This window comes from Amphiura filiformis, chromosome 5, assembly GCF_039555335.1.
Source record: "Amphiura filiformis chromosome 5, Afil_fr2py, whole genome shotgun sequence".
NCBI lineage: Eukaryota > Metazoa > Echinodermata > Ophiuroidea > Amphilepidida > Amphiuridae > Amphiura > Amphiura filiformis.
Window position 1 is genome coordinate 49,102,560 of NC_092632.1, and position 15,776 is coordinate 49,118,335.

General features: G+C 36.9%; 2 protein-coding genes across 4 annotated transcripts in view; one reads left to right on the top strand and one right to left on the bottom strand.

The window, feature by feature from the left end:
• LOC140153296 (MAGUK p55 subfamily member 7-like) overlaps positions 1 to 6,789 on the bottom strand; it is a 70,406-nt gene extending 63,617 nt beyond the window's left edge. For 2 of the 3 annotated variants that reach the window (XM_072176011.1, XM_072176009.1), the window contains exon 1: positions 6,651 to 6,789. The gene's annotated coding sequence lies outside the window, so the exon portion shown is untranslated. The remainder of the gene's footprint in view (positions 1 to 6,650) is intronic. The other variant, XM_072176010.1, reaches the window with a different exon arrangement.
• Positions 6,790 to 7,337: 548 nt separating this feature from the next.
• LOC140152249 (WW domain-containing adapter protein with coiled-coil-like) overlaps positions 7,338 to 15,776 on the top strand; it is a 44,457-nt gene continuing 36,018 nt past the window's right edge. Inside the window, 4 exon segments of the mRNA XM_072174552.1 lie at positions 7,338 to 7,497; positions 7,683 to 7,716; positions 8,820 to 8,972; positions 8,975 to 9,071. Of these exon segments, the coding sequence (XP_072030653.1) occupies positions 7,457 to 7,497; positions 7,683 to 7,716; positions 8,820 to 8,972; positions 8,975 to 9,071 (325 nt within the window). The 5' untranslated portion in view covers positions 7,338 to 7,456.

A 15,776-nucleotide genomic window follows, 5' to 3' on the forward strand; every position in this document is an offset into this window, starting at 1 on the left:
TGAATCCATACAAAATGTCAAAACGAATTTGAAAGTCTTTGACTAATGATACTGAATTAATGCCATCCCTACATTAAATGTGTGCATCACTTTGAGGTTATGTTTTGTACTGGTACACATTGCTGCCTGTGTCAGCAAAACTTGCATTGCACAATTTACACACATAACATGGAACCTATGTGCCAGAACATGTAATTTCCACCATTAATTTATCAATTTATATACATGTATCACAGATTGTCACCAATATGGTAAATAAGTAATGAATAGGTCGAAATGACTAACTAATTGTACTTTGGACTTCTTTCAACAAAATGCATTTGATATCACTATGCAGTCCTTAAATGCTGTTTATGTATATGATGTACGTAATTTTAAAGTAGACAAAAAAAAACCCAAAAATCAAAAGCCTGTTCTATGTGTGGTGGATGGACCTTTCAAGTGCAATGTAGGGTCACTTCTCTCACAATTTTCAGTCAAAATATACTTTAGCCCATTTATAGCAAAACCTGGGATCATGGAACATGATTTTTTTTGTCGCCCACTTTACATAACACGAAAAGATAACATTTTGACAACCCGGTCTGAAATATAAAATAACAGCAAAATGGACAAGAAAAAGATGTCACTATTTATTTTTCAATAAACATTATGTGCATTCATGATAGTATGATGCTACACTCACAAAACAGGAAGTTATACAAATGTTTAGTAATTTATCCCCAACATTCATCATCACTGTGACTTTTGATTTTCAGCAGCTTACAATGTAGTTACACTGAAACAATTGTGGTGGGGACCAAAAACGAATTTAACATAGAAAGGCTTTACTTCTTCAGTGGCAAATTTTAATTGCAATATATAGCATTCTCATCTTTTGTCGATGGGAAACACATGAACATAAAACACATGATATGACCAGCATTATCAATATTACTGCTGGTCACAATTTTGAAAAGGTTTAATTTTCAATACTATAAAAATGTTAATCTGCATTTTTATTTTATTGGAAATCAAATCTCTTCAAAATTGCCACCAACAGTAATATTGATCACTAATAATAAGACAAATATATTCCATGATGATATCATCATATACACCACACCAATGACCACGCCCAATGATCATTTGTCATCTAATTCATCCAATACATGTACGCAACAGATGAATACTAACACAGCAGATGAAATCATGTACAAAATATACTTGTCTTTGGTGGAAAGAGCTTCCATTCAAACCCTTGTTCAAAACCAGGCATAGCCAATTGCTGACCAGGGTATTGTGTGCATGTGTGGGGGGGGGGGGGGGGTAAGGGAATATATAAAGATATCTATCAGTACCACTTTACAGCATATAAATTATCAATATTTATAGTTGATCCTGCTTTAAGGGGGTACTACACCCCTGGCCAATTTTTAGCCTATTTTTGCATATAATTTCTCAAAAATTATAGTGTATTGGTGACAGGTAAGATATGTATATTATAGGGGCAAAGACTACAACTACTGCACTGAAAATTCATCAACTCAAGGCAAGTAGTTATTGATTTATTGATCAAATATTGGTTTTCCCTCATTTTTGACTGTAACTCCACAACTGTTGTCTGTGCTGAAATAAAATTTCCAGTGCAGTAGTTGTAGTCCTTGCCTCTATAATATACATATCTTACTTGTCACCAATGCGCTACAATTTTTGAGAAAAATGCAAAAATAGGCACAAAATTGGGCAGAGGTGTAGTACCCCTTAAATCCACACACTCTTAGTCTGTATTGGGATAAATTCAAACTTTGACAATAAACACATAGGGTGACCCTAGGAAATATAGCAGATGAGTAATGTACCAAGGGGTCAGTCAGCAATATGAGACAGAAAAGGAAGGGACTCACAGTGAATTTTGAAAAGTTTCATTTCACAAACCAGGATCCAGGGCTTCATCTCTCTTTGGCAGCTTGTTTGTCTTTTCTCAAATTCATTGACACGCATCTACTCTCTATTCCAGAAAAATACAGCACTAATTTTTGGGGATTAAAAAAATATTATCAAGTTCTGCCAAATGAAACATACCTCAATCCTAATCATTCATTTAGTCCTAACTGGAGATAAAAGAAAAAGTTCACTAGTTTACTAATTTCTTGAAAAAAGAGCCAAAAACATGCATTTTCAGCATGTTTTCTGACAATCGAGTCACAAAAATCACAGACTTGGAACAAGTCTATGCATTCAAAATCTTGAGTATATGCTGAAATTTTGCTATAATTTTCACTTTTTTGTGTTTTTAATTAAATGGTTGGTTATATAAGAATGAAACATGTCTTTTCCAATAATTAGAATGCATAAACTGAAATTAGTGACTTCTTTGCTATCTTTGATTTTCTTAGTTTTTTGGGTTTAAACTTCCAGGACTTATAGCCGTTTGCCTTCAGCAATCAAAGACTGTAAACACTTCACCGAATGCTGCGATGGTGTCGCAAGCTAAGTCGCTGCTAAACCAAGACTGAAAACAAAGGCAACTTTTAGGCAAATGTTAAAAATGACAGGGTCCAGTCAGTTTTCACACTGCAATATTCCTTATGTCGACAAAATGTATGTTGACAACAGCACTAGTAAAGTATACATAATATAATAAATATACATGTTGAAAGACAAGCGAGTCCCTTTCTAAAAAATTCTTGTAATCAGTGAGTAAAAATGAAAAATGATGGGGTTGGCACTTGGCAGAAATTCTAGAAGCATTATTATAAGTACCTGTATCAACAAAATATAGAAATTTCTTCACCCTGTATTTTTTTGGCTACCCTGGTACTGAATTTAGTAGGAATGGAATGGAATTTTGTGAAAGTTCTACAAACAATTAGTTGACAAGTTTGCTCCAGTCAAGACACTGAGCAATCTGAAGATGTATATTATAGAGGGCAGCATTTAAAATGTCTTAAAATTGCACAGGGTGGAAGACATTTTAGTAAATATTGATTTTATCTCTTAAAACATTGTTTCAAATTGATGTTTCCTGCGAAATAATATTATATTATGACACTTGGAAATTAAACATGGAATACATATCTTCAGTCATTCCTAGACTCTTTTGAGCCTAAAAGACCCAAATTTACCATTTTATTCAAATGTTATAGAATTATAAAGTGACATCACTGACAAGAAAACAAAATGCTGCAGGCATCATTATCACACAGTAATAAAATAAATAATTTAAGTGGAAACAATTATGTTTGGCACACATGTACCGTATTTATTCCAATAAGCACCCAGGGCACTTAACAAAGTCATTATGGGTGCAGGCGCTTATTTTACATGGTTTACCCAATTTTTTTCTTACAGGCGTTTATTAGAGACAAATTTACATACGTTATAAAAATGAGACGTTCCAGTAGCTTTTCTGATGCAGAAAATATATTGCATGTTTACACAGGACTTCTAATCCCCCAGCTATTTCACTGTATCGACGTCTATCCGTCACTTCAACATTAATGGTACCCTTTAGCAAATTGAAAATACCCTGGGTGGGCGCTTATTGGGGCATGGGCACTTATTAGAATGAATACGGTATATGTTTGTAAACAATCATCTTTGCTGCAATAATTTGGTTGTTTTACATTACCTTTTAAAAGATTTGTTTTTCATATCCAGTATCATCACTTTTGTAGATATTTGTTTCTTTTGGAATTTTAATACCTTGTATGAATAATTTCATATTGTATTTGATGTGTGTGTGTTTCCTTTTATAGTTGTGTAAAGCGCAATGGGGCATCTGCGATACTACATGTAATTGTGCTATAGAAACATTGGGGGGGGAGGGGCATTCAACTTTAGAAGTGATGATGACCCCCTGTTTTTAAAAAGTCATACCCGATGACCCCTTTTTTTATAGGTACCGTATTGCTACTCAATGACACCCCTTTTTTAGGTGCGGCTACCCAACGACCCCTTTTTTCTGGAAATGTATCACCAAAATGTCACAAAATAATGCGGAAACTTTCAAATTATTTTATTTCAGCAAATTTGTACTGTTAATTGGAAATTTGGAACAAAAAACTGAATTTTGCTACATATTTTTTTAAATTTTCTACCCATGGCCCTCTTTTTAAAAATTTTATACTCAATCATGGCCCCTTTTTTCAAAATATTATACAGTTACCCAATGACCACCCCTTTTCAATTTGTTTGTAAATTGTGTCCAATGACCCCCCCTTTTTGAAAACAACGTTTTGTACCGATAGGTACATACCCATCACTTCTAAAGTTGAGCGCCCCCCGGCATAAACCTATACCTACAATAACGTAGCATACAACATTTTTATTCCACATGTTATCAATGTTTTGCATGATTTGATTAAAACAAACAAATTATTTAAAAAAGGTTTAAAAAGCACCTTTAAAAGTTTAATATGCATTTCTCCAACCAATTGAGACAGCATTTTCTGAAGAAACCATAAAAGCAAGAAGCTATAGGTCATAACCAAAAATGTCATTTATTATTATTTATAGGGCGATTTCACGAAAGGTCATAAGTTCAAATCTGCCTCCAGAAGACATGATACATGGAAAAAAGTACAAAGCAAATGAGTCAATCAATATCACTTCAACTGGGGATTCTTTTTGTGCTTTGCATGCATCATGTCTTCTGGAGTCAAATTTTACCTAATGACCTTTCGTGAAATCACCCTATTGCAATATTCAACTGCTATGAAAAGTAAAAATAATATTCTCTCTCTTTCCAGGATCTGTGCTCTCATTGAAATGAACAACAAGACTGAGATCACAGTTTACAGTTTTTAAAGCTACCCTGTCCAAGGAAAATCACTCATTTTTTTTTGCATGCATGCATGCTTTACTTCACTTAACCCTAACGCTCCTGAATGCTACAAAATACTACTTGATATATGCGCTGTTCGTGCATGCATCCCACGTGGTGTGATGACGCAATCGCCCTAAGTGATATGTAGGCACGGTTTCGCTGGCCAGCGAAGCCCAAGACCCGTGGCAAAGTGTCGCCGACCGAGTGCTTGGCATGCGAGGGGTCTCGGGTTCGAATCCCACCCAGAGCAAACAACTTCTTTCCTTCTTTTCTCTCTTTATTCTTTAAAGCCCTTAGGCCGTTAGGGTTAAAGTACCCGGTTTCCTTTAAGATGGTCATAATCATGATAATGGTACAAATCTGACTGCCTTAATTGCTATCATGTGTGGTAAGTCACAGCATAAATAAATTGTACTGTATTATAATGCTTGCAGTTGCAAAATTCTGCAAGAAGGTCCATTGTTAGGGGCTGTGCAAATGTGCAATAATTATAAGCCCTGGGGGAGAGTAAAATTGGGGGGGGGGTGCAAGAAATTGTTGATGAGCCAAAAGGGAGGGGGGCAAGCAATTTTGGCAAGCCAAGGGGGGGGGAAGCAATTTTGGCACACATTCATGGGATGCCTTTTAAATAAAACACTCTAAAACGGCTTAGGAAAACAGTATGGAATTGGAAACACTAAAATATGCAAATTTTCCTGGTCACTGTGCTCGCAACATAAATCTAGACCATGATTTAAGGTTTGCAAATTGGGATCCCAAAAATTTGGCATGTGCAAAGGGGGAGGGGGCAAAGATTTTTTGGCAGGCCGAGGGGGGGGGGAACAATTTTTGGCAGGCCGAGAGGGGGAATTTTGGCAGGCCGAGAGGGGTATGCAATTTTGGCGAGCCATTTGGAAATGTTACTCCCCAGGCTCATAATTATTGCCCAGCCCTTAAATGGTGTTTTATATGTTGTACATAATTTTATGTGGGGGGGGGGGAATTTCATAACAGAATCAGTGGGGAGGGGGGTATGTAATTTTCCAAATACATGTAGGCCCTACAAGTTTCAATTTCATCCAGTCCCCTCTCCTATAGGCTATAAATAATGAACAGTGCCTTAAGGGGGATGTCATTTTCTTCGGGGGTATATCGCGGAACAAAAAATTCACGACCCCCCTATCTTGGGTCGAAAATTTTTATGACCCCCCTACACAGACAAATTATTCATTGCCGGAACAAAGGCGCGCGCAAAAATTGTGCATTATATAACAAAAAATTGTACGCACATTTTGATTATTAAATTAAAAGAATGCACGCGCAAATTTTATGCAGTGCTTAATAATTCTATTTTGGGTGTTAAAAATTATAACCCCCTTCTGTATTTGGTCTAAAAATTCTGTGACCCCCAGTATATTCATGACCCCCCCCTTCCGAAGAAAATGACAGCCCCTAGGCTAATTTTGGGTGTGTAAACTTGAAATTTATTCTTCACCAATATGAACATATCAACCAACATGGCTTTTAATTATTTAAATTTTTAAAACTAAACAAGAATGTACACTTCTTTAAAACACTGGTGTAGTTTCTATAATAGTATCATTTTACTCATCATGCATTGCCTTAAACTGATGACATGATCTACAATCAATATGATCATGTACATGAACAGGTGAACCACATCCACAACACTGTCACTGTACTGTACAGTGCATGCAGTGCAGTGTGGGTCCACTGATACTGCATCATCAACATCTGACTTGACCGTTCTGGGCACAAAATATTTACGAAAATATCACATTATCTTCACATACAAGCACATTACGAACACTTCTACATCAAAGCTTTAATATTTACTTACCTACATGTTAACTTAAAATTAATATTACAAATTTTAGTTGTAGAAAAACATCAATTCTATTTTTCTGGTGTTCACACAAAATGATGTTGTTTTGATCGCATCAGCTTTGCATCGCTTCCTGAATGGTATGCTCCCCGGTTTGTTCTTACAAAATTATCCATATTGATTTCACATGCTGTGAATTGCGGGAGATCATTGAAAATGGAAACCAGCTACGTCTATGCCTACTTTCCACGTATGGGTCGATTCATTACCTTAAATAGGGGTACAATTATAATATGTAAGTTTATTAAACTTAATATGTAAGTTTATTAGCAATTTAACAGTATTTACAAGAACCTAGCACAAACAAAAGAACATGCCTGAAATAACAAATATATCATTTTATTATAAACAGATCATTTTGAAGGCGATACATACATTTTCTAATGCTACTACGAACATATATCTACCTATATTTTTATAATAGAATAATCTAATGGATTGAGGTCATCACAGAAAGAGACTGAAAAAATGTCCTAAAACTACGTTTTTCAACAAAAAAATGAAGTAAGTAAACTAATGGTGTGATCCTTTCCATCCAATAACTAAGAAATACCCTACTCATCCTATGCAACAATTTATTGACTGAGAACAAAATATGTGGAAATGGGTTTGTTCAAAAGGTCAAAAGGTGCCCGTATGTAACATGGCGACTTCCCCACCTAGGTGAAATGTTGTGCGTTGAGGGGAGAAATGATTGCTAAATTTCGCAGTTTTCTAGGCAGACTTTTGGTCTCTGATTCACTCCACACATACTTGCATTGATGGTAATGCATGCAAGCAAACTTCCGCGACTCAGCGATGGGTAATTAGTTCCATTCTATGCAATTGAAATTTCATTGTCGCCACAAACAATCCGCCATGATTTCTTCTGTTGAATTCCTGCTTCGAAAACGTATACGCAACTTGTTTTAAACTCTTCATTTGCCCCTCATTCAAAGAAGAGAACCTTACTAATAACATATCTTTCTGTTTTGTTTGTTTTAACAGGTTCCACGACAGGAACGAAGCCCATCCATACCAGGTTTGTCTACAGAACATTCAACTCTTCTCAAATTGGAAATGTCAAATCTGTTGTGCCAGCACTGCAGCAGCTTCTTCATTCATTGGCAAAGTTCTCTACTTTTGTGATGAAAACATGGAAGAACAAGCCAAGAAGATTGTGCTTTGATGTGCAAGCTGTGCAGAAGATTGGCCTAAATGATGACTATTTCACTTTTTTAGTGTTATATCTGTTTATGTATTTTTGTAGTGTAGAATCAATCACATGATCAATAAATAAACAGCCAAGCAATAAACATTACACACACTCAAGTATATAAGAAAGATGGGTGTTTGAAATGTTTTGCAAGGTTGTGTAATTTAAGAAATTGAAATTGAGCTTTAAAATACCATCACAAGTCCTGTGAAATGTGCAAGAAGACTGTGACAGCTCAACCTCAATGAACCCAGCTACTGACATGACCGAGTACTGGACAAGTCAATCAATAATTGACAGTTTACATGATAGTACTTTTTAAATTCATGTACTGATGTAGAAACTAGACCCAAACACTATGTCACTAGGTTTTCAATCCAGGTCTTTAATGCATAGACATGCATAGTAAATAGAATAAATGGTAAGATATTCTAAACTAGGATTTATACCAAGTAATCCCATTATCCCAATATTGCAATAACCAATATTTTAGATATACCCTATTATACAATGATGGCAACTACTGCATAGGTTTTCAATTGGGTCTTTAACATTTTTGCATGCTGTAGGCTAGACTTGTATGGTATGGTATTTAAGATAACCATTGGTTGAGACTTGTTGCTAGTTTGTATCCACAATTGAATATTTTGCTATATGATTTTCCATTTTTGCCGAAATTTTATTTAAATTTGTTTAAATTAGGACCACATTTTAAACATTGTCATCACCACCTTGCAATTCTTATGCCCAAAAAGCAACAGGTAATACCACTTGTTAACCGGGTAAGGTTAACTTGTGAAATGTAGAGTATCACTATCAGCTAAGTAATAAATGCCATACCCTAGATGTAAATTGACATAGGCCTGCATCACATCCAGTCATTCATTTAAAACTTGGTCCCACAATAGGATTTTCTTTTTTCATTGCAGACAAGTGTGGACAAGTACCCATCAAAGAGTCTCAATACTGGAGGGACGAACAGTGACCACGGGAGCAGTAGAGAAAGGGACCGTGACAAATCTCAACTCCATCCACAACACCGAGAAATGCCTGCATCGGGTATGCGTCACTCGGCTAGTCCAAGCACTGGGGAAGCAGGCCTAGTAGTGAGAGTGGAAGTCCTAGAACCTATCGCAATAAATCAACATATTTGCAGAGGCAGAGAGACAGGCAACAGAGAGGTAGGCCTATAAAAAGAATTTCTCTTTTTTAAATTGTTTGTTAAAAAATGATATTTTAGTTTCATAAGTTGATTATGAGTCATGTTTGGTAAATATTGTAAATTGTTGAGAATGTTAAACCAGTAAACTTTCAGAGCAGTACTTCAAGGTTCTCTTAAACATGAAAGTGGTTCTTGGAAAAGTCAAAAACTTGTTTTAAATCTTGTTTGTAACAAAACTTGAACTGTACAGTATCATACATAATGTAGCAAACTTGTAAGAAAACTTAATAGAGAATATATCATTAATATCAATGGTTTTTCTAATTCTTTGTCAAAGTTAAATATTATCAAGGTTATTCATAACTTGATTTATGCCTGAGTTTCAGCTTATTTTTTTACATGTACAATTGTACATGACATGTGTCGGTGGCTCTGGCTTTAATCAGTTCAATCATTTCCTCTATATTCCAAAAACTAATTCACATTGAAAGAGTATAGCTTAATTTTATGGAATTTGACATGAGCTGAACACATAGTTACTGTGTTCCACACTGAGGTGCCACTGTTGGCATGATGTGCTAATTTTATAACATATTGGAGTTCAATGAATGGTATTCTGCTCTATTCCAGCCAGAAAATGTATCCTTGAATTAGTCCGAATAATCAGACCCAGAACAAAATATTAATTTCTGACATGATCATGTTCTGGGTCTGAACTGTTTTCATTCGAAATCTTGATGGCAAATTGGACAAAGGAAGCACATGGTCCTACTTCACAGTTTTTTAATCCCCTATTCATGTTGCGTGAATCACTCTATTGTGGACCATCCTTTTGATACTTGAGTATTTGGACAAGCGGAACAGTTTTGACAGCACCTTTTGTCTACCTCTCTGTTTGTAAACAAATGAGGAGCCTCGCCAAATACGAAAGTCAGCGTAATAGTACGGCACTGTCCTTGAATGTGGTAAAACTAAGAATCCAATCAACTTGATCAGTGTCTTGGAGACTAGATTGCGGACTTGGCCATCCAGTAATGTGATATGTAAACCAAAATGGAATGGTTAACCACGCACTCACCTCACAGTCACGCTTGAGGTTTATTGATTGGGAAACAGTACTTTTCTTCAAGAGATTTGTAAATTATGATTGTACTGATGAGTTCATGCGCATTGAAGGCAAGCCCAGGCTGGGAAATAAGCGCTGGACCAGGGGCTACTTTGTAAAAAAATAGCCCCTGATTCACAGGATTTTATTATTTTCAATGAACCAGGGGCTATTTAAGCAGTGAAGTTAGCTCAATCGGTAAGGCGTTCGACTATGGTGCAAGAGGTTGAGGGTTCGAACCCTGGTTGTGCCTAGTACGCTCTCGTGTAAAAAGTTAAGTTGGCTTGAAACTCCTCTGGACAAGGAACTTACTGCTGATTGTCTTGTTGTAACCCATACAAAACTCGGGGAGCTGATCCTGATTGCGAAGGTTATTTGTGGAATGTCTAGGGTGTGCGAGCGCTCTTGAAGCAGCTAAGTCCCTGATTTGTTGTAAAATGGTTTATGGAATGATGTGGGCCGCAGTGGTCAGCGACAGCCTGTAAAGTGTGCTGAGGCTTGTGGATCAGCGTTTAGGCGTTGTGCCTGTGTGTAGCGCATTATAAATCACTGCGCTTTTTTTAAATAATTTTTTTGAAAGCACATACATGTAATTACTGATGTTCGACAATGTTATATGATAAATGCCTTAATAACCAGATAAACAGGCAGAAAATGCAAGAAATAACCTTAATTCTATGAACAAAATGCACAATTCTGATTAATAGTCAAAATTACTTTTAGGGCCAGGGGCCAGTTTGAAAAAAATGGGTGGCCCCTGGTCACAGGTATTTACACAGGGCTTTACAGGATTTAGAGGGGTTTAACATGCACATATGCATTCTGCATGAAACATTGGTTCTGTTCATGTAAAATTTTGCCTGTGTGTGCAAAATTTTATGATATTCAGCTCATCTTCAAGGAAAAAACTGCAGTGGTGCATGTAACTTTTATTTTCTAAATTGACTTAGGACTGATTGATTGAAGGATTGGGATAATAATTCAAGTGCAGTTAATGGTATACACCCCTGACCAATTTTGTGCCTATTTTTCCATTTTTCTCAAAAATTATAGTGCATTGGTGACAAGTAAGATATGTATATTATAGGGGCAAGGACATGTAGCTTCTAGTAAAAAGTAGTAAAAAATACCAATCAAGAGCTTCACAATCTCATCAAAATGACTCTACAAAGGGAAGCAAATTAATATATTTTACACTGGGACAGGTATAGGTAGGCCTGCTATAAATCATATGCGATTTTGGAGGCCAAAAAACGCACCCCGATTTTCCAAAAAACGCAAAAATCCGTGATTTCCCGCCAAAAACTCCAAAGCTATAAAAAAACAACTTGATGTTAGGTCCAGGGACTCTCCAAATCCGCAAAAAAAATTAAAAATCGCAAAATTGCGGCGCAACTAACATAATTGCGTATTCTTAGCAGCCAGAGGTATAGGCCAACTATTTATCATTGTTGGCCGTCATGGATGCATGAATAAATGCATTGAGGGCTAAATTTGGAAGCTTTATAAAGACGATATTTTTCACTTGTTTGTCGACAAAGATTCGATGTCGATTCCACGGTTTTGGTGACATGTCGCCATTTGAAGAAAAAGGAAACAACAACAAGCCTAATGTGAACACCAACTTACTCCCTGATAATGTCTGGTACGTTGCGCTCTTGTTTCACAATTGGTTACGACCTTCGAAAATCAAACCAAATATAGTTAGAGTCAGATCAGACACAGCTGCTATTTCATACGCCCATACTACACTTGACAAAGGCTTTTGTGATGGGGGCAGGTGATTGCTCAATGACGGGGTGTGCAAGAATTACATATTGACCAATGACTGTACGTTTTTAGCCCATTCATTCCATCTGTTCATTTCCCCAGAATAGTATATTTTGATCAAGATTGTATTAGAACTACATGATATCAGGTAGCTCATGTGCCAGACTCTACAAATATGGATGATTCTGACTGTAATAGCTTGTACAAATCCCACTTTTGAAGATTTCCTGTATGAGGTTTGGAAAAATATTTGCGAACAATTCCTCATTACCCCCTCTAACAGGGACAGGCCTCGAAATAAGGTGGGTCCTCGGGTCAAATACCTGCAAAATTAGATGAGGATCTGTACATGTAGGTCCGCAGACCCACAAAGATTTGAGCAAGCACAGTGTAGAGAAAAACATTGCGTTGATAAAGCTTCCAAATTCGGTAGTCAATGCGTTATTTATGCATCCTTGACGGCCGGCGATGACAAATTCTACAACCCTAAAATCCCAGCAAACACAAAGTGTTTGAAATGGGTTTTATTTTGGGTTTTGATTTTGGTGAAACATTTTAATCTAAAACATTAAATGTTGGGTTATATAAAGGTTATGAAAACGTTTTCAAAATGTTTTGCAGGAAAACAAACTTAAAATGCCGTCAAAATGTTAATATTGTAAAATGTTTTTTTGGCAATTGCCAAACGTTATGTTAGAATATTTTGCAGGAAGTTTTCAAAAAATATTGGTGTCGATTATTCATCCAGTTGGTTAATCAAAAGTACAGAAATCAAATAAGGGAACTTACGTTTCGTTAACACAACATTTCGTCCAAAACCATCGGACATCATCAGGTGATGGATTTGGGTTGATTTGTCATGTGGGAGACATTGATCAAAATTGCCTGGTCTCCCGCGCAAGCAAGGGGTAAAAGCGTAGTACTCCTGCCCTGTTCAGCGATGTGATTTTGACTCGCAACCAGATGGCTTCGCACACACCCCTTTCAAACCAGCGTTCCTCCTCAGGATTAGAAATTTGTGGCAGCACAGGCAAATCCATTTGGATTCTCGCAAGAGCATTTTGCCAGAATCCTTGATTTGCGCAAAATCTACCTCCCGTTCCTGCTGCACAATGATTGAAAAAATACTGCCCTCATCTCATACAGTCTGATTTAGTCATCCAAGATGGCGGCTTTGGTGAACGAAAGATTGGCACGCAACCGATGGCTGTTTTTGCTGTTAAAATGCCCTCTCAAATCAGTATTGTACAAATTATTAATGATTTAAGTAAATTATACCATAATTCACCATTGGGCACAGCCCTGCATGGTGCTAACAATTCAAAGTGTTCATAGTTCTGGTCGCTAGGGTTCAAATCCCCGCACAGGCATGGAATCCTACGTAATATGTATCATGTTCGCTTCCATCTAGCGATCAATAACCTGAATAACCATTGTGTAATTCAATTCAATGCACAAGCTCATACACATGTGGTTGATTGATTGATTTGTTCGGTTTTGACAACCCTGGATAACCCAAGAAAGCCTCTATTGAAGCTTATTTCCATTGGTGTCCATTTGAACACCGGGACGGGTTGGGAACAGTCAGGGGTTAATACCCTACTCTTTTCGAAACTGGCTGCGAGATACATGTACAGGTATGGCTCTCTGTACACGGGACCGACGGCTTAACGTCCCCTCCGAAGGGCGGAGTACTTTCATGATTCATTTACCCAATTCTAAATGAACCATGGGAGAGCGGAAGCCTGAATTTAATCTACAGGAGGTGCCAATTAATTTCAGACTTTTTTTCCAAGTCAATATCCCAGCAAATCGCCACCGCCGGGAATCGAACCCGGGACCTCATGCACTAAAGGCAAGTACCCTACTAACCATTACGCCATGCTCTCCCTCTCACGCCACGCTCTTTGATGTCAATCGCATACAATATAACCTGTGATCAATAATGAACGTTGGTCAAAAGACGAGCTTACTGAAGTGAAAAATTATGTGCATGTAGATTCATCATTTACATGTATGCATATTGCCTTGAAAATCATAAAAAGCAACTGCTTGATCAACCCAAATGATTTTATAAGCCTTATTTCTAAACCAAATTTCAAAACCACAAAGTGTTTTACCTGACTTTTGATCCAGAAATGTATGAATTTGATGAGAAATTGTGATGAAAAATAATATTTTACAAGTCCGATTCATAAAGAGAAAATCTCATTACACATGATAATTACATCACAATCAAAACATAGATGGTTAAGTTCATGTAGAATGTTACAAACTGTTGTATGTCATTTGCCATATTGTTTTTCTATAGGGAATAATGTTTTATCGTTAAAATCGGACATGAAAACCTATCAAAAACACAACAAAAACGTGCATCGCTATATGTATGCATGAAACAAATTATAAGAATTGTACAGAAGTGAGTGACCTAACACTTATGAAGGCTGTATCTTGAGAAAGCGCATGGTTTGATGCTAGAATTTTGGCAAGAACACGCTGGTGAAATAAAGAAAAATATATGTGATTGATTTTGTGTAACTTTTGAGCGTTAAATGTTTCAAAATTTAAAAATGAACAAAATGCGAGTAACTATGATGTCATCAACATGACAATAATATTCATGATAAATAATTATTGCTCCCTAAAAAAGAAATGGTTAACAAATGGTTTGAATACATCGAACGACCTTATAGTAACTGTATAGAAATTTGTGCAAGTTACTTGTCAATTTTCGCCAGAAACAACTTTTTCTACGGTTACTGCCCAGCTCATTAGCGCGATATGGGATATTCTTTACCTCGAGTTTACTGCCCTCTGTTGACGACAGGGCTTCGAACTCTTATCAAGGCGATCTAAGGCTGTGGGGGGGTTCAGTTGCTTAAAAATGAAGTATAAATAGTCAAATCGGAGTCAAACTTGGTACATATTTTTTTCTTTCTGTGAACTGCCAATGCATTACGCGAATTCATATGGATTCACCCGGTTGATGTTTTACAATTAATCTTTGGGCAAATCGATTTGAGGATTCGCGTCAGATTTCTGAGCCTACTACTATCATGAAGCCTTCACATGTATGACGGACAAAAAGACCCCCGGGAATGGTGTGTCATTTGTCAAATGATTGTCATACAGGGTGTCCCAAAAAAAAGAGGCCCCTCATTGCAACCTCTTTTTCTCCTATTTCTGAATTTAGATGGCTCCACAACCGAGTTTGGTGTGAATATTTATTTACAACCTTGTTTCATCTTTCATTTCAAACTGCCTGCCATTGGTTGGTTGACGTAAATCCCTCCTTTGCATTAGGAGCACCAGAAAATAAATTCTGTAATAAGTTACAGTGTGTAATGTAGCCTTGAAATTAGTTCAGAGTGGATCTGCAGGTTGGGATTGCAGGCAAAGTGGATTGGATCAAGAATAAGTTGAGTAAGTTTTGCATTGGAGTCGACTATTAGTAACCAGCTTCCGGGTACATGCTCTCATATTGTGCTTTCAGCTGCTTGACAAAAGGTACTCTCTGATTCAAATTCACTATAAGGAATCTATCATGAATGTCCATTGTTAGTTGACTATACTGATGCAATACGAATGCATTCATGTGTCCACAAACAGTGACAATGTAGGAATGGCTGTACTTGATAACAATTTCACACAATTGGTCAAGGGATTCTTTGAGCATGTCAATTGAAGATCCATATCCTCTGCAAGGTAGATATCAGTTAGTAATGCATAAATGGCACCCTGATAGATTGATTGAAGTTTGTAACAACGCATAACCGGTATGATCACCAGCGTTCAAAATTTTGGTTGTCCGTTCGCCCGGGACAACTAAAAAAGTCGCTGGACAACCAA